Here is a 20,271-nt window from a genome sequence, read left to right on the forward strand (position 1 = left end):
GCAAGGTAAGAAAGAAAGAAAAACAAAAGGGCTATTGACAGGGTCAAAGTGCAGGAGAAGTCAAGGGTCTGGGTGCAGCAGTGAGTCAAAGAACTCCAGTGGGAACAGGGAAAAAGGAAGTTGTGAGGACAAGGCTGTTTGGAGTCCATCATATCAGGGTTTAAGAACTCGGGGGTGAGATGAGGTCCTGAGTGTGGTCACTGATGCCATAGGAAGAAATGAATGAAAGTTAGGAAACATCTGTCTTCTGCTAAAAGTATGAGTTAATCTTGGCATCCAAATAGAGACTCCAAGATCTGTATCATCCATCCACTAAAAAGATTTTTTCCAGGACCACGAATGAAGAAACCTCTTGAGGCAGGGAGGGAGGGAGGGAGGGAGGAAAATCAGCAGCAACCAGCACTGAAGGAGGCAGGTTAAACAGATCAAGAGTCAATTATCAACCCAAAAGTAACTGGGAATTCTTTACCTCAAGAACTTCTCTGGAATTCTGCATAAGGCTTCAGAAGCCCCCAAACTCAAATTTAAGAAACATTAACCGATTTAATAACACTATTTCTTAAGAAGTTCACAATTCAGGATCAAAATCAATATCCCATGCAGTAACATAGTTTAGCATCATTTTAAAAATTAATCTACTCAGGTTCTACTGAAATACTGGATCATCATTAAAAAAGAGTCATATTAAACTGCCTTGAAAAATCAGAACATTTTATAAAACGTATTTATAAGGCCTTAAGCCTTTTCTAACAATTCCCTTTTCCTTCCAATGACTCTTTAAAAATAAACCTTGATCACTGCTTTGATCAATTCAATACTCACATCTTGATTATATTCCAGGAAGACATGGAAATTTAAATCTTTCCTCAAAATGGGATGTGCAGCCACACGACACAGAAACACTTCATGCATTGCAACCGTCTTCTTGAATATTGCCAAATACTCACTAGAAATAATACACAAAATTAAAGGTAAAACACTGCAGAAAAACACCCGCAAGTTTTTTAAGCAAATACTAGGAATTATTCTAAATGCAAAACTAGAGGCACAAAGATATATTCCATGTAAACAAAGGTTTTTAGTTGAACTGTTAACGAAATATATAAAACCCAGCTCTGAAAAGATTTCATGCTAGTTAATAGTATTTATTATATATAAATGTTAATATTTTTAGGTTTTATGAACCTTTCTTCCTATGCAAGTTGATGTTAAAGGTAACTATAGGGCTTTTTGTTTTCAGCTTCAGAGAAAGTATACTACAAATTATAGCATATAATTTTAATGATTCAATTTCTAGATAATTACTGCTTTTAAACACCTTCATACAAGTAAATAAATAACACAAGCCTCAGTAAGCATATTTTCAACTTAAATAACTATTTTCATCTAAAGACCCAAGCACACAAGAAAGAAACACACCATGGAGAGACTAGTGTTTTCCATTGCATTGAAGAACTGTGTTTGAAACATTTTAATATCATCAGTGAATCACAGCGATCATATAGTAATACATGTCAGTTTGGAAAAAAAAAAGACACTCAAGGAAAAGGCCCAATATTCTTGCTTCAATTACGTGCAAGGAGGTTAAGTTTTACATACCAGCAAACCAGCAGGACCAATGTTGGGAGAAGTTTGATCTCTGTGAGGGTAGTCATTCAGTGAAGACAAAAAAGAAGGATGCAGAGGATGGAGGTAGCAGTAGAATAAACCCAAGGTTCTCTGTTATCCAACCCCTAACCAGACCACAAAAGAATCATGATCAGGGCCACTGGAAAACCACAGATTCAATATTAATGTGCGCTGCCCATTTCCAGCTTTCAGGCTTATAAACTCTAGAAGTTGTACCTGTCCACTATTAGGCTACTGCTTGCACTCAGTATTGACAGAATTCTTAAAATATCTGTCACCTTACACTTTAACATGGAAGACCTACTTTGTTAACTTCTCTTGTCAAGAGTTTAACATTCTGAAGAAGAGTCTAGTAGCAGCATGAATATATGCTTAAAAACTGAAATTCAGTGGAAGAGGAGAGAAGGAAATGCACAAACAGGAGAAATGATCAGAAAAAGTGATGGAGGTGATGGTAATGCAAGGAAAGTGATTTCATTGTTTAACTCTCAAAATACAGAAAAACAATATGCTGCAATCCAAAATTATTTCAAATGTTTAAGGGGAAAAACTGTATTTTCAGTGAATACACTAAAAATGAAATAGAATTTTTTCAAGAATTCAATGTATGTCTAGTATGTCAACGTATGTCTAATATGTATGTCAATGTATGTCTAATAATCATTTAATAAAAAACACTAAAAAACTATATTCTCTCATTGCTTTGCTCCTATTCTTTTCCCTTCAGGCAGAAGCCATAGGCAGACAAATGAGGAGGGGGAAAATTACACACACATTCGCGCACACACACATACACACACACACTTTTTGAAAAAGAAAGAAGAAAATATCCAGAGTTGCTTAGTGCATACGTATATGAGAAACAGAAATCTTGGTAGAATGCACTTGTCCAAACAAGAGAACCAGGTGGGTAATGACTAAGGCCTTGTAAATAAAAATAAAAGGATCTACATGTGTGTTTTAAAAAATCATTATTTCCCTTTCTACTATCTTTTATGAACTTGTGGATCTTTTGTTTTCAATCTTCAGAGTTTATTGAAAACAGCAATTTAAAGAATTTTACAATGCAGATAATTATTCTATAATTTTCCTGTAGGCTCTGATCATGATAGTTAACACTGGTTGTATGGCTTCCTGCATCTTCCAGAAAGGGTCACTGTGGTGAAATGATTGAAAGGATGGGATATCAGAGAGCAGAGAAACAAAAACAAAAACCAACCAAACAAAAAAAGGGCATAAAAACAAGCACAAATAACAACAAAAGTCACATACGCTTCCAATTCCTGTTTCATCTTCGTGAATTCCTCCTTTGTCATAGATCCTTCTCCTTCTCCAAGTTTCTGCAGTTTCTCCCTTGAGGCATCAAAATCAGGTCTTGGTGGTGCTGGAGGGATCTGTCACAGAATAAAATCACTAGTTTTGTTCTGACTGTGCCATGCAGCAGGAGGATCTTAGTTCCCGAAAAGGGATATATCCCACGCCTCCTGCAGTGAAAGCACAGTCTTAACCACTGGACTGTCAGGGAAGTCCCCCAAACCACTAGTTTTTAAAGATTTTTATTTCTCTCAGTATTTGCACTATCGCCACCACAGAAGACTTGTCTCGTCGGTTCTCCCTTGAGCTGGCCCGTTGTCCTAACAGCGTCTCCCACTCTAATAAACTTTATTTCCCTCTCAAAAAAAAAAGACTGCTGTCTGAGAGAGCTAAAGACATCCTGAATGAATGAGGAATATCCTAATTAAGGTTAGAGAAGTTGATTAAGTCTAGAAATGAAGATTCGTGAGGTCCTTAACACCAAGGAAGAAACAGAGCGCAGCACCATCTCCTGGTATCAGATCAGCAGCACCCAAACTTTAGGAAGAGGATACGTCAAGGCTGTATAGTGTCACCCTGCTTATTTAACTTACATGCAGAGTACATCTAGAGAAACGCTGGGCTGGAAGAAGCACAAGCCGGAATCAAGGTTGCCGGGAGAAATATCAATAACCTCAGATACGCAGACGATACCTTATGGCAGAAAGTGAAGAACTAATGAGCCACTTGATGAAAGTGAAAGAGGAGAGTCAAAAAGTTGGCTTAAAGCTCAACTTTCAGAAAACTAAGATCATGGCATCTGGGCCCATCACTTCATGGGAAATAGATGGGGAAACAGTGGAAACAGTGGCTGACTTTATTTTTCTGGGCTCCAAAATCACTGCAGATGGTGATTGCACCCATGAAATTAAAAGACGCTTACTCCTTGGAAGGAAAGTTATGACCAACCTAGACAGCATATTAAAAAGCAGAGACATTACTCTGTCAACAAAGGTCCGTCTAGTCAAGGCTATGGTTTTTCCGGTAGTCATGTACGGATGTGAGAGCTGGACTATAAAGAAAGCTGAGCGCTGAAGAATTGATGCTTTTGAACTGTGGTGTTGGAGAAGACTCTTGAGAGTCCCTTGGACTGCAAGGAGATCCAACCAGTCCATCCTAAAGGAGATCAGTCCTGGGTGTTCACTGGTAGGACTGATGTTGAAGCTGAAACTCCAATACCTTGGCCACCTCATGTGAAGAGTTGGCTCATTGGAAAAGACCCTGATGCTGTGAAAGATTGAAGGCAGGAGGAGAAGGGGACGACAGAGGATGAAATGGTTGGATGGCATCACTGACTCAATGGACATGAGTTTGGGTAAACTCCGGAAGTTGGTGATGGACAGGGAGGCCTGGCGTGCTGCGGTTCATGGGGTCACAAAGAGTCGAACATGACTGAGTGACTGAACTGAACTGAACCCAAACTTTAGTCTGTAGACTCCTATGTGACAACCTAGAGCTCTCAAATGTATATGCACATTAAGCTCTAAGTACACACTAATTAAATGCGTTGCAAATATGCATGCTATTTTTCCAAAGTATGTACATGGTATGATTGGAGTGTACCAGAGGCAGAAAGCACTGACTCAACTACAAGAGAATAAGGCACAGACGAATGACTAACCTCCCCCTAGTCTCCCACAGTGAGGGGGAAAGTAAGCACTTACCCTAAATAAAAATACAAGGTCTGAAAGAGATGTATCACTCAAGGGAATGATATAAGAAAAAAAAAAATCTATCTTAGAGGAAGAGCCTGCAAGTAAGAACTGTGAAGGGGAAATGATGGAAAGCAAAGATAGCAAGTTAGCAGAAGGAAAGGTGAGTAGGGGGAAGTTAAAACAGCAATGACCACAAGAAAAGGACTATACCAAGGAAAGCAACAGGGAAGGGAGCACCAGGTACAGACTGGCACATGTTCATTGCTGCCCACACACGACATCTACTGTGTGCCAGGCGTGATGCTGAACGACCAGCACATAAACAAGGCATGGTCTTGATCTTTGAGGACGGTTTAGTCTAAGAGAGGAAAAAGTAGTAAGAAAATAATACCATACAAGAAGGTGAGGGGGAAAAGGGTGGAAACAGGAGAGCTTCCAGGCTAGTAAACACACTGACATGCTGGGAAAATGGAAGGTGGTACATCCTGGCAAGGGCATGAGGGTTCTGTGCCAACCCTTCACCCCAATATCTCATCCTATGCATCTCTTCCACTGGGCTGTTCCTCAGTTGTTTTCTTTATAAAAACTGGCAATTAACAACAACAAAAGCACTGCCTCTTGTGCACCAAACTGGAGTTGTAGAAAGGAAAAAAAAAAAAAAAAAAAAATGCAAATGACTGAGAGTAAGGGCCACAAGGATAAAGATGGAATCAGGTCAGGATGATTTCAAGGACATCAAATGAAACAGTTCCAGAAATCTGAGTGTGGTCAACAGCTGAGGCACAACACCAGGTGCATATTCACATTAGATAATCTCTCAGGAGCCCTTCAACTCTAAACATCTGTCTACCTAGTGGTTCAAAACCAATATGGTCTGTAACACCTCCTTAGTTATTACCCCCCAGGACAACAAGCTCATCTCAATTCTAATAAACAGTAAGAATTTAAGTTTATATGAGGGAGCGTTACATATCGATATTGACACACTCCCAAACAAGACAACTTGGGATAAAAGGTGGCAGTCAATTATGTTTCAGTCAATTTTTTAAAAAATTACATCAGTTCACTGGAAGTGTTGAATAAGATTTCCACACATAATAAAGTATCCAAAAAGCTCCTAGAAAATATGATTAAAATGGAACCTCAATACTTACAATGTAACCTGCATAGTCTTCATTTTCAATGAAGGAATCGTGAAGCCAGATAAATTCTTCATGTTGTCGAACAACAGAAAACTCGTTCTGTTTAAAATTTGGCAATGAGCTCTGCAAACACAGAGATTCTCTCAAATAAAAATTAAGATTAGACTATATAAGCTTCTATGAACATTTTATATCTTATTTTCTAAACTTAAGTCTTTAATGAAAAATAAGCAGCAGTGAATTATATATAAACTAAAATAAAATTTCTAGTTATGCTAAAAACCAAAATTCTAGTCAGTGTACTATTACATATGTAACAGCACAATAATTAAAATAACATAAGTAAAAAAATCCCGTTTACCTTTGTGTGAACAGTGAATTTTACTTTGTCTCTCTCACTCAGAGCATCAGAAATGTCCACCTGCAGAGCAGCATCACTCTGAAGATCTACATTTATTGCTTTAAGCTAGAAAAAAATAATACCTCAGTGAAAATACTATAGGTTTTTATGCAAATTCATTCTTCTCCTAGACAATAAGACGTGCAAAAACAAAACTAAAATAGCGAATCTTAGATCTAACAAGTATGCAAGTTCATTTAATCTATCTTTTGGGGGAGGTGCTTTGGGTATCAATTTTCATTCTACACCTTTCAACTATCTTTTCTATGAGTCAATGTGCTAACTATGATTTACTATAGTTTCACCCAAAAAGTAAACTATTTTCCAAAAAGATGGTCTTTTACAAGTTCAAGTGTCCTAAAATTAAGAAACGTATCTACCTTTAAGAATAAGAAAGATAATAAAAAGAATAACGGCCAATCATTTAAATTTTATTGCTTATTTTAATTCAGGAATATATAACAAAATTAATGACAGTTAAACATATATATGCAAAGTGCTAAGAAAAATGCTAACAAATAATAATTAACTCCTGTGATATGTATTAAATTTTACTCTACAGCTTCAGTACATTAAAAGAATTGGGTATATTCCTTATTTAGTGCTTCTATTTACTCATCTACAAGAAGACTTCACTCATAATTCTAACCGCAATTTTACTCATTCTTAAATATCACTCACTTTTCTTCCCTTTTAAACAGATTAACATTCTAATATCTTACGGTAATTTGGAGATTTACAAAAGAAGCAAATACACTAAAAGATAAAATCAAGTCTTAGCCAGATGCAAAGATACGAAATATTAAAAATCTAACTAACTAGCCTGCTTCCAATACTCTAGCTGTACAAGCAGGACTGCCTTTGGAATCTTCCCGAATCATTAGGGCTTCAAATTTCAATCACGATGCAAATGGAAAAAATGCTAGAAGCAAAACTGTTCACTCTATGATCTCAATTATATTTTTAAAAAATGCATACATAAAATTATTATGTATAGGAAATACAACAAAATGTGAGTTGCAGTGGATTTTCTTCTATGTTCTTTTATTCTCCCAACTTTCCACAATATGCATGAATTACTTTTATAAAATTGGAAAAAAGCCTCTAAGAAATTTTGTGACTTATTAAAAGATGATTTTTGTGAAGTTTCTCATTAAATAGAGTTGTTTATTAGTAATGAAAGTAAAATGCTATTTCACTTTTGCACTGGTTCTATATTGAGTAGACGTATTTTTAAAAAATAAATAACATTACAATCTAACTTAACAGTCACAGAAGAAATGAATCATTATTTAAAATGCATGATACTATCTATGATGGCCTTTAACAAAAACTTTATTGGTAACTTTAATAAGTTTATACTGAATTTAAATTTCAACCAGCAATCATATTTTTCAGTTAACACTATAAACTTACATAAAAATGTTTTAAAAATCACTATTGTACTCTGCTACATGTAGCCATTGTCTGATAAAAGAAATTAAAGGCTGTCCTGAATTACAAAGAAATTTTCTTTTTCATTTTCCAATTACCTTCATTGCTTCCATAATACTGGAAACATTAGAGTCTCTGTTCTTTGGTTTTCTTGCCTTTATTTAGTCTTATCAGGTCTTCAAACTGTTCCCTACCTCTTCTCTAACCTCTTACCTTAATTCTAATTTAAGAAATCTGTTTCCTTATTTCTTTTTATTCATATTGAGGCCACTCTTAAGATGTTTATTGTGGTCGGCTGAATTAGAGCTCTCCCAAAGACATCCACGTCCAAATCCCTGTGGATGTGACCTCATATGGTAAAAACAACAACAAAAAAGATGCGGAGTTTATCCTGGATTACCCAGGTGGGCCCTAAATACAATTACATGTATCTTTATAAGAGGGAGATTTGACACAGACAAAAGGAGAGAAAGCAACTTAACTAAGGAGGCAGAGATTAGAGTGGTAAAGCCACAAGCCAAGGAGTGCAGGCGGCCGCGAGAGAGCTGGAAGAGACAAGTAACTAATTCTTCGCTAGAGCCTCAGGGAGCGTGGCCCTGCCAACACCTTGATTTCAGCTCAGTGATACTGATTTCAGACTTCTGGCCTGCAGAATTGTGAGAGAATAAAACTCTGTTGTATTAACCCATCAAGTGTGTGGTAACTTGTTACAGCAGCCCCAGGAAACTAATAAATTTGTCTTATGGATTTTGGAATGACAATTTTGGCAGTTCTTCATTAATGTTTCCCTGCCTGGTCTAGCGTTTCTCAGACACAACTGGCAAGACTCAGCTTGGACGCTTATTAAAAAACACAGAATCCTATGTGCTATCACAGACCTATCAAAACAATTTTCAGAATAAGCCTTAAAAACCACATGAGGGAACGCTAGTCTAGATTTTCCAGACTGTCTTTACATTCTGTCAAAACTTTATCTCAGTTGCGAATATTTTCTTTTTAATGATTACATAAAAACATTTTGCCAGACTTCATTATCTCTAAGTACATTTTAATTTTCAGGTTTATTTTTTTAACCATTGCACTATTAATCTGGAAACACACCTTTCAGGATTTCTACATATGAACAGCTGTTATTTATTCTTCCAATTAAAGATTATTTCAAATTATTAACATATTTCTCTGTCTTCTATTTCAGTATCCTTTTATACCACAACCACTATTTCCCTTTTTTTGCTTTGTTTTGTCTGACAGTAAACACTTGGCTTTTTAAAATTGCAACTCATCAATAAAAGTATTTCTATATACAAAAGTATACCTCTATTACACATTCCTATATTCCTATATATCACTTTTGGTCTTGTACTCTCTTTTTTTTAGGTACAGTTTACATATAATGAAATGCAGATTTTAAGGATATAACTTGAAAAGTTTTAACAAATAAGTAGATCATACCCTTGTAATCATCACCATAATCAGGATATGGAACATTTCCATCAGTCCCAGAAGTTCCCTCCTTTGCTTTTATTCCTCTACTTCTTTCTAACCTTTCTATAAATTCTCTTCTTGTATGCTTTACTAAAGCACCCCATATAATAGCCTTAATAGCTATTAATTCAACCTGCCATTTGCTTCTTTCATTCTTTTAACAGCTGAGTTCTAGAACTGATCTCAGGAAAATGTACATGAATTACAAATGTGGTCACAGCAAAATGCTGATGGTAAGATTCTGATTCTTCCTCTTTACATCTCATAATAAGTTCAGCTAAGTATCAGCAGAAGCATTCATTTTGATAATGGATGTTCCTATGGTCAGTTCCCATATACACGTCAGACTGCAATTTTTTTCCATTTCCTGGGCCTATGGAGAAGGATTATTTTGTCTGAACACAAGATTTGTTTCACACACATAAGGGTTTGCCAGCCAATAAAATCATCTCCCACATCAATACAAAACTTTCGCTGAAAGATAATCTGGATGGATAAACAAGGTCCCACTGTATAGCACAGGGAACTGTATTCAATATCCTAGGATAAGCCACAATGGAAAAGAATTAAAAAAAAAAAAAAAGAATGTCTGTATGTGTAAGGGCTTCCCTGATAGCTCAGTTGGTAAAGAATCCACCTGCCCCAGTTCGATTCCTGGGTCAGGAAGATCTGCTGGAGAAGGGATAGGCTATCCACTCCAGTATTCTGGCCTGGAGAATCCCATGGACTGTATAGTCCATACGGTCCCAAAGAATGGGACACAGCTGAGCTATTTTCACTACTATATATGTATAACTGAGTCACTTTGCTGTATTGCAGGGGTGGACACAACACTGTGAATCAACTATACTTCAGTTTAAAAAAACTTAAAAAGAAAGACAATCTGATATCATATTTCATCAATTCCAGATGCATATTTTCCACATTTTAATGTATCTGAAATAAGGATGCCCTGTAATTGATGACAAATTAATAGTTTAGTTGGCTGTATTTTTTTCTTAGTGGTACATGTAAGAAAATATATCTTCCAATCAACTGCACCTTAGATTTAATAAAATATCGTATTGTAAATTTAGTGGGGTTTTTTTCCTTTCTTTCTTTTCTTGGCCCTGTTGTGCAGTTTGCAGGATCTTAGTTCCTCAGCTAGAGATGGAACCCCACCCCACGCAGCGGAATCACAGAGTCCTAACCCTGGACTGCAGGGAACTTCTGTAAATTTAGTGCTAATTAGACACAATGTACACAGATTTTGCCTGGAGAAGGAAATGGCAACCCACTCCAGTATCCTTGCCTGGAAAATCCCATGGACAGAGGAGCCCGGCAGGCTACATTCCATGGGGTCACAAAGAGCTGGACACGACTGAGTGACCTCACACATACACACACGCACAGATTTTGCAAGCAGACTATCTTCTTGGTTTAGAGAAAAATAAGTAATTTTAGGTAGCTTTTATTAAAGGGAGGAGTGAAGCAAACAACTGTGATTTATTAACATTTAACTGTGTGCAACTAGTCAGGTCAGTTTGAGGATATTCTAATTAGACTACACTCATCAGTTTAATCCTAATCTGGGTCAATAAACTTTGTACTTTCTTTTGTCAAACACTTACTAGGTTAAACACTTGTGTCATGGTCAAGAGAAAGCCCAGGCAGAGGAAATGGATTAAGCAACATAAATACACTATCCTTAGAAATATAAAGACACTGCCCTACAGCTAACAGATTAATTCTTCATGTATAATTAGTAAAGGCAACATTCACTACTAGTTTAGTACATTGATGTGTTTACACATTAAAGTATCTACTTTATGACACTCCTAAAAAACTATCTTTTTTCAGAAAAGTAAATACATGTACAGAGATAGACTGATGGAAGGAGGAGGAAGAAGGAAGCAAAGTAACTGACTTTTGTATTGCCACAGCTTCCCAACCAGTCTCTTGCTTCTGTCTTCTTTCCTCTTCAATCTACATTCCATATAGAGCCACTGGAACTCATTCCCCTGCTCAAAACCTAAGGGGTTCTCCCTTGGAGAAAAGCCTAGTCCTTATAATGAGCCCCCAGGCCCTATTCTTCTGGCTCAATGCAGCCCTGAAAGAAAGGTGCAAACCGTAATAGTGCTAAGAAACTATTTCTAGAGAATTATAGTACAATCAGTGAAAAACCCCATGAGATAGACAGAAATTCTGGTTCTGGCCAAAATTTAAATCTATTTTACTCCTAGTCCAGTTAGGATTTAAAAAAAAAAAAATTTTTTTTTAACTTGAAGTACAGTTGATTTACAACCAGTTATAATTTTGGAGATGGTGAGGGATAGGGAGGCCTGGTGTGCTGCAGTCCATGGGGTCGCAAAGAGTTGGACATGACTGAGTGACTGAACAACAACAAATAATTCTGGAAGTCCTGTAATGAATTATTTCCATTATTATGCCCAGTATACTCAGCAGTCAAATCAATGGTTGATATACATACACCTTCTGGAAACTAGATTTCCTTTCATCTACCATACCAGAAAGAAGTCACTTGATGTCACTCCAATACCTTTCTCACCGGTCTTGTCAACTCTCACTGCTCTTTGCCATACCTGACTTGCAAATTCCCACCTGGAGGATCAATTCAATCAACATTTTTTGCTTTCTGAGCTGAGTGTGGCTAGAGAAAAGTCACAACTGTTTGTTGCACTTGTCCACTACAAATTATTGGTCTCAAAACTGCATTAGATCCTTAAAATCATTCACAGTCCTAGGCCGATCTGCTCAGCTCCCCTTCTGACTCCCTGAGCAACTACTCCAAACCTTTCCTGTCTCAAGCCTCAACCACATTTCCACCCCTATGCTCAATAAGGGACACTGCCTCCCACATCTCCAAAAAATAAACACTAGCAGCTGTTACCCCTTCAGACCCATCAATAAATCTTTCTACAAATAGATTTGGACTCAATGCCTCTGCTTTCTCAGAAGACATGGTGTCCTACAGAGAGCTGAGCTTTCTGGCCACCTGAGCTCTAGCTCTGTCTGCTCCTGTCTGCTCTAGCACTGCTCTTCTAGTCAAATTAGCCCTGGTCTCACAAAACCTCCACACAGTGAGGACCTAATTTCCAAATCCAATACTTTGCGGTCTTCTTGACCTCTCTTCGGTCTTTTGCCTTAATGATCATTCTGACCCTTTCCCTTAAAACTCTCAGCTTCTGGGAATGCTTCTCACTCTCTTCCTGCCCATCTCAGCCCCATCAATTAGTCCATTTTCTCCCCCGGGCATGTGAATCTTGTCTCCTCTGGGTATCTAGCCTTCGTAACCTCAGCCATTCTTGACTAATAACTCCTGAATTTATACCTTCAACTTACATCTCTTATTCTAAGTTCCCAATCATAATTTCAAGTTACCAACTAGATATATCCATCTGGATGTATCTGTTGTTTAGGGTTTATGTATTTATTGCTTAATACTTATTAAACCACCGAGTGCCTTCAGTATGCCAACCGCTGCCGGAGGTGCTAGGATGCAAAGACACAATCTTTGTCCTTTCAGATCTTAGTTTGTGGTTTTGGGGGAAAGAGTTTAGGCGCTTCAAATCTAGCATATCTGAAAACCAAACCTATTATCCACCTTCTAACTCTCCTCTCCTCTCCTATATTCCTCATCTCCTTCTCCTCTGCCCAGCCCACATATTTCTTAAGCCACTATGCCCCGTCCATTCTGTCTCCTAGACATCTCTTTGCTATGTCCTCTCCTTCATCCCTTTTCCCACTGCATGGCCTTAGTTCTACCTTTAACATTTCTCATCTGGACTGCCACAATGGCCTGGTAACTGCTTTCTGCAAGAAAAGCATCTTCCACACTGGAGTCATCTACAATGCTATATGTCCTTCCCAGCTAAGAACCCTCAGGACTTTCCACTGGCTGGATTTTTTATCATTATGCACTTTATCTGTACTACCAGTATTTACTCCTGCCTCCAATGAGAACCAGTGCTGCAGGTGGAACCAAATGACTTATCTACACATGTTATCTTCTCTGCTGACTAGCCCTCCCCTTCCCTGACAGCCTACACAATTTCTGATCAACATTTAAGGTTTAGCTCCTTTAGGAGACAGCACCACAGTTAACGGGATTCCCTGGTGGCTCAGCGGTGAAGATTAGACCTGCAATGCAAGAGATGCAGGTTTGATCCCTGGGTCAGAAAGATCCCCTGGAGAAGGAACTGGCAAACCACACCGGTATTCCTGCCTGGAGAATCCCATGCACAGAGGAGTCTGGTGGGCTACAGTCCATGGGGTCACAAAACAGTTGGACGTGACAGCCCAGGACCCATAGCTAGATTCCCTCTGAGTTTGAATTTATTTCCTACTGGCTGTAGGAATCTGGGCAAGTTACTCTTTCTAAACCTCACTTTTCCTTTCCAAAGTAGGAATAACAGAAGCAGTTATTTCACAAGGATTTGAGAAGTGAGTTAATATACGGAAAGTCCCTGGCATGCAGCAGATGCTTCAGCAGTGCGTAGCTGTCGTTACGTCATCACCCTCCTTGGGACTCCCTCAGCACGTCACCGTAAGTCCCATACTACACTGCCATGGTCCCAGCTTTCTCTTCTTCCTCTGCCAACATTCAACTTATCCTTTGCTAACAAAATCTATGTGACATTTTTATCTGAAATAACTATCAATAAATGTGGAATGTACTCAAGCTAAATGCTGAGGAGGTACAAAAGAAAATGTAGACATCTAGGCCAAGTCTTAAAAGATAAGCCAAATTTCATGTGGAAAAAAAGAGGTGAAGGGAAAAAACCACTCCATAACATTGACAAGCATGCATAAAACAGACATTAGAAAGGGCAGACGTGCTTGACAAATAGTCTAGAATATGCCTACAGTGTGTGTGTTGGGGAGGGGGTGTCTGCCGGGCCATCTTGAGAATGAAGTCGGCCAGAAAGGATGATGAACGGTATTCAACGCTAGCATAAGGAGTTTAGACCTTACTGCAAAAAGAACTGGGTCCAAGTAAGTGCTTGTGACTACTGGTGCCATATGATTCAATCATTTCAGTTAGATAAACTAGCAGTCATGTGAAGTCTGGACTGGAAAACAGAGACACCAGAGACAGAGACCAATAACAGATACTGCTACAAGCCAGGCAAGAGTTGGCAGGGACCTCAACTGAGGCAAACAAAAGATGGGCTAAACAATATTTCTGAGGTGAAATTATCTGGCCTTGATGATTGTTCTGGTATGGGGATGAAGGATACGATTCAGAGGCTTCTTGGCCTGCAGGAATGGAAATGATATTAATGAAGATAAGAAATACAGAGGGAGGAGCAAGGCGAGGAGTCCAGGACAGGTGTAGTTCCTCCACCTGAAGTAATTCTGAAAACAATAAACATATTATTTAGAATTCAAATCAAATGCTAACAGAACTATGCCATCATGCTGGCACCTACTGCTCTATTTAACAAGGACATCAGAGCAAAATGTGTCCAGTTCAAAGGGCTCATTTGTTTACTAAATAATATGTTACTGTCCTGCCTTTGGGAAAGAAAAAAATACCCTATTATGTAGAGGTGTAACCAAAGAGATTAAACGTGACCAATATTTTCAATGCTGTGTATTCTTAAAGTCTGCTTTTTATGTTTCTCACGAAACAGTATTTTCTTAAAGCTCTAAGATTCTCTTCTGCTCCAAATATCATAATGAAAATTCAAGACTGCTTATAAATGTATTTAAAAATACTGTCTTTAATTTTGCTTGCTTACTGCTTTGAATGAAGTGCTTACATTATTATTTTTGAATCTGTGATGTTCCCCTCTGCAATTTGTATCAAACAGGTATTTCATGCTTTCTCTTTATCAAGACTTTCTTAAAAGGCTGAACAAGACAATCTGAACTAAAAGTGCAATGCCTAAAAGTTCTACTAATCTATTTCTATCAAGACAAACACAATATAAGGAAATTTAAACAGCACTGCAATTTCTCTTCCTGAAATGAGGAAATAGCAGGATAACTTTGTGCAGCCATAATCAAACTTCATGTACAACAGAATCTTCTTGTTAACAAAGTAATTTTCTTCCCTCCCCATCTCAAGAGACTGATTTACTAGACAGAGGGCCCAGAACCTTTGACTTTAGTTTTTCAAACACCCCAGGTGATTCTGATGCAAGTGTTTCAAGGAGACTGAGAAATATGTGCACTGGCTTTGATGTCAGCTACATGGTTTAAAGTCCACCTCTCCGACTCACTATGTGACTTCAGACCATTTACTTAGTTTCCCTGAGGTTCAGATTTCTCCTCTCTAAAAGGGGATACTAAAAGCTTCACAAGAATGATGAGAAGATACAAGGAAACAGTGCTTATACACTGCTAACACACTCTCCAGCTGCGGCTATTACTAGGATTCACCTAGTTCCACAGGACAAAAATAGGGAAGAACTGGACATTTAGACATATTCATCATGACATTCTAAATGCTTTCAAATTCATGGTAATGTTTGTTGGGTTTTTTTTTTTTTTTTCCATTTCACATTAAAATTTTCATCTGCAAAATTCTGTAAGAATCTCCTGGTCACCCATGCCTTTCATCTCACTCTGCCTTTAATCTGTAATACATGAAAAGTTTCTGGACACATTACTTAAGAGGTTCCAGTTCGATAAGCAAATCTCATCAAAGCCATAAGGCTTGGAACACAAATATTCACCAGAAAATACTCTATTTTTCACATCAACATAAATACTCAAAAAATTAATACTTTTGCTGGACATTAGGTTTTACAAGCTAGCAAATCCTGTTTGCTTTTCCTGTTTTGTGTAAACAGAGAAATGTATTAACTCCTCATCTATAAAAGTATACTGCACCCTTTGCATCTTTCTTACCATGTTAAAGCTTTATAAAGGTCATCAGTTAATACTATCTTATCTTTAATTTTTAAAAAAGGGAATAAAATCTTAGAAGAGTATTTTATCTTCTGCCAAAACTCTACTAACAGACGTGTCTCTCACATTATCAAAGATAAACAAGTAAAAGCAAAACAGCAAAGTAAAGCTCAGGCTGTTAAATGTGAAGGAACCATGGAACGCTGCTGAGTTGCAATCATGTATCAGTATCTTTCAAGTGCTCACTTGTACAAGGCACTATACAGATTACCACCCTTCAGCCAAGGTAAATGGGGGCAGAGTGGAAGGGAGGAATCACAGCTCTGAAGGCCCTTTCTGAAGGGAACTGCAGTTTGCCTCAAATCACCACCAAGGGGTCTCCGCAAAACATGTGTCTTTTGGACATTAGGAAAAGTAAAGGTACTGTGGGATACCAGCACTTTGCAAAATCTCGTCGGATACTGATAAGACCCGGCGACTGTAAAATCCCTTGCAAAAGGATAATTGACAACAAGCCAGCACTACAACGTTTTAGAGAGAGGAGGGTGGGCGGAGACGGGTTCGCGAGGTCCCCAAGGGGAAATTCAGGGTGCGGGCAGGAAGGTCGGACAATGGGTTTCATAGCCCCCGACTTGGGGCGGGGGGCGGGGACTGTCCAGCTCCGGCTTCCCCCTCCACTTCCCCACCTGCACCCGGAGCGGGCGGGGAAGGCGGTCCCCCGCAGGGTCGGAGCCGGGGCGGGGGGCCGAGAGCGGCCGCGGGTCTCCGGGAAATCAGAACCGCACGGCCCAAGGGAAGAAGGGCGGCAGGAGGGCGGGGCGCGGTGCGGCGAGGAAACCGAAAGGAGGCCGGCGAGGAGCGGGTGCCGCGCGGCGGGGGACCCCCCTCCGGTAACCCACCCCAGGGCCAAGGCGAGGGAGAGGGTCCCGCGAGCCAGAAGGAGGCAGAACTTACTCCGCGGTCCTCCTCCGAGAGGAAGTCGGGGCCGTCGTCCAGGCCTTCCTGCGGGGTCGGCGGGGCCCGGCACGCCGGGGGGAGGGGATGGAGCGGGGGAGACACAAAAGGAGACGTTAGTGCCCGGCCGGCGCGGCCCCCGCGCCCGCCCCGCGCCCGCCGCCCCCACCGCGCGCCCTGGGCTCGGCGCCGCGAACACCCACCATCATGGCTGCTCCGAGACGAGGGCCAGCGCAGGCGCGTACCGCACCGCGGGCCGGAGGGAGCCGGCGGCGGCGGCTGCAGGCGGGCGGGGCGGGGCCGGCGGCGGGGCCTCGGAGCAGCTCCGCCCCGCCCCGCCCCTCCCGACCCGACGCGGGGGGCCGGGGTCTGAGAGCGCGGAAGAAGGAGTTAGTGCCCTCCGCCCAAGGTCGTAGCATCCTAGGCCGAGAGCGCCCAGGCCCAGGCGCACGTGTCTGGAGACCGATCGCGGCTGGCCGGTTCAGACCCGGGAAGGGCCGAAGGGCCACCCGGGGAGCTGTCCAGTTCCCTTTCCCTGAGGGCTGTAGCGAAAACCAAGCAAATGCCCTCCGGGAGCCCCAAGAAACCTCTAGTTTTTGTATGGTGCCACACGATAATTAATCACAATTAATATTTTGCCCGTGGATGTTGTGGGAACCAAGGCCCTTTACACAGTCATCGGTCAGGGGCTGTAATAAAGCTTTTATTGCTGGCAAGGTAATAACTACCTCAGGGTGTGGGGCACTAATAGTTGAGCACTATATAAATGAGCTGTACACTCTACTAGAGTATTCCTTTTCTTTATACCAAGAACTGTCCCAAAGCCCACTCTACCTGTCCAGTTCTATAGCACCAGGTGTCCACAGGCACTTGAAACAAGACAAAATCATTCCTTACCCCCTGCCCCACTTCTTCTGTTACACAGAAGTGCACACACGTGTACAGACAAAAAAAGCAATCCTGCGTTTCCATTCAGTTTATGGCATCAGCATGTTCAGACGTTCAGGCCAGAAACCTCAAAGTCCCATTCAAGTCCTTCCTTCCTCTCCCTCAGTCCTCACACCATTTAGTAACCAAAGTCCATTACATCTATAGTTGATTATCTGCCATTACCTCTTAAATTGGTCTCCTTCCTCCTTCCAACTCCCTTCCACAACAATTACCCTCAGCATCTCTTGTCTGGCCTGTTTTTTAAAAACCATTTTTAAAAATTGAAGTAGAGCCCCTAGTGTATAGCATGGGCTTCCCTGGTAGCTCAGCTGGTAAAGAATCTCCCTGCCAATGCAGGAGACATGGGTTCCTTCCCTGGGTTGGGAAGATCCCCTGGAGGAGGAAATGGCAACCTACTCCAGTATTCTTGCCTGGGAAATCCCATAGCAGAGGAACCTGGCGGGCTACAGTTCAGTTCAGTTCAGTGGCTCAGTCGTGTCTGACCCTTTGTGACCCCATGGACTGCAGCACGCCAGGCCTCCCTGTCCATCACCAACTCCCAGAGCTTACTCAAACTCATGTCCATAGAGTCAGTGATGCCATCCAACCATTTCATCCTCTGTTGTCCCCTTCTCCTCCCACCTTCAATCTTTCCCATCATCAGGGTCTTTTCAAGTGAGTCAGCTCTTCGCATCAGGTGGCCAAAGTATTGGGGCTTCAGATTCAACATCAGTCCTTCCAATGAATATTCAGGACTGATTTCCTTTAGAATGGACTGGTTGGGTCTTCTTGCAGAAGAGTCTTCTCCAACATCACAGTTGAAGAGCATCAATTCTTTGGCGCTCAGCTTTCTTTATAGTCCAACTCTCACATCCATACCTGACCACTGGCTACAGTTCATGGGGTGACAGAGTAGCACACAGTTGAGCAACTGAGCATGAGCGCATACTGCACAAGAGGTCCTTGTTGTTTATCTGCTTTATATATAGCAGTGTGTATATGTTAATCCCAAACTCCATATTTCTCTCTCCCCACGCTTGTCCGGCCCTCTGCAATACTCTCATAACTTCTCTTGCCATTCTATATATACCGCTGCCAGTTTTCCTCCTAAGACACAGATATTGATGATTATGTTACTACCCTGTTCAGTAATCTTCCCAGGTCTCTGTTATGTGAAGGTCCAGTTCTTCAGCCTTTGAGTCCCTATTTTGCCAGGCCCTCCCATCCTATCTTATTAAATTGAAGCTCTCAAAACAGTAGTGGATGTTTGTTTGTTTGTTTTTTTGGTCAGGTTCCGCGACTTGCAGGATCTTAGTTACCCAACCAGGGATTGAACCTGTACCCTCTGCTGTGAAAGCACACAGTCCTAGCCACTGAACTGCCAGGGAATTTCTACAAAACAATAATGTTAAACTTCCAGACATTTTCATGAGAAATTGTAGATTTCATTTTATGTGTAAGGAGAATTGAGGCATAGAAAGATTTAAGTTACTGCCCCAACAAGGGTTATTCTCCAACATGGGGGGGGGGAATGACTTTATTTTTTGTTTGTTTCTTGTTTCCCAGTGCAATGTAATAACTACTAGGGTGGTGTTTTTCACTGGGAGTCATGAGGCATCATGTGGTGTCAGTGTAGTGTGATGAAATGTCAGGAGGAATGTCCCAGTAACTTGTTGCTGATAAAATGTGTCAATATTTCCCAATAATTTGTTTTTGGTTTTAAGATAATGCCTATAAGGTTACACTTCTTAGGTGGAGACAGAAGCAAGGAGCTACAATTAATGAGCTCAGGATTTGTACACAACTGGTAGGAGGGTCAGGTGTGTCCTTGTGGACAAAGATCAAGAAGTGCCACATAAGATGATTTCAAATGCCTCTGTATTAACCAAGGGTTTTAAATTTCAATAATTAAGCCAAGTCCAGGAACACTATACAGAAACACTGAAATTCTCAAATGCCAAAACTTTAAGATCACTAGTTCTGAAAAAAAACAAAAAGGCAGGATTTAAGTTATGAGTAACTGGGACTTTCCTGGTGGTCCAGTGGCTAGGAATCTGAGCTCCCAGTGCAGGGGGCCAGTGTTTGATTCCTGGTCAGGGAACTAGATTCCATGTGCTGCAAACTAAGAGTTCACATGCCACAACTGGGATTCGGTGCAGCCAAATGAAAATAAAAATTTAAAACAAGATATGAGTAACCAACTAAAATGATCAACAAAGGCATATAGTAATTACTGTAGCTAAAATCAATAGCTGAAAACTCGCATGAATAGAGAACTCAATCTTGAAACAATAAAGTTGTTCATTAACATTTGAGCCTTCCTTTCTGAGCAAAGGTCTCAAGATATATTTTGTAAATGATAAAAAAAAAAAAGGAGTTATAAGTAACTGATACTAACAACTATCAAAAAGACAGTTATAGAAGTTCAGGA

At 40.3% G+C, this 20,271-nt stretch overlaps 1 protein-coding gene across 1 annotated transcript in view; it reads right to left on the minus strand.

Moving 5' to 3' along the window:
• SNX6 (sorting nexin 6) overlaps window positions 1-17,192 on the minus strand; it is a 55,599-nt gene extending 38,407 nt beyond the window's left edge. Inside the window, exons 1-6 of the mRNA XM_061159158.1 lie at window positions 17,114-17,192; window positions 16,911-16,958; window positions 6,141-6,245; window positions 5,792-5,902; window positions 2,902-3,023; window positions 823-946 (exon numbers count right to left, since the gene is read on the minus strand). Coding sequence (XP_061015141.1) covers window positions 823-946; window positions 2,902-3,023; window positions 5,792-5,902; window positions 6,141-6,245; window positions 16,911-16,958; window positions 17,114-17,119 — 516 coding nt within the window. The 5' untranslated portion in view covers window positions 17,120-17,192. The remainder of the gene's footprint in view (window positions 1-822; window positions 947-2,901; window positions 3,024-5,791; window positions 5,903-6,140; window positions 6,246-16,910; window positions 16,959-17,113) is intronic.
• Between the last annotated feature and the right edge of the window lie 3,079 nt (window positions 17,193-20,271).

The sequence above is a fragment of the Dama dama genome, chromosome 13 (assembly GCF_033118175.1).
Source record: "Dama dama isolate Ldn47 chromosome 13, ASM3311817v1, whole genome shotgun sequence".
Classification (NCBI taxonomy): domain Eukaryota; kingdom Metazoa; phylum Chordata; class Mammalia; order Artiodactyla; family Cervidae; genus Dama; species Dama dama.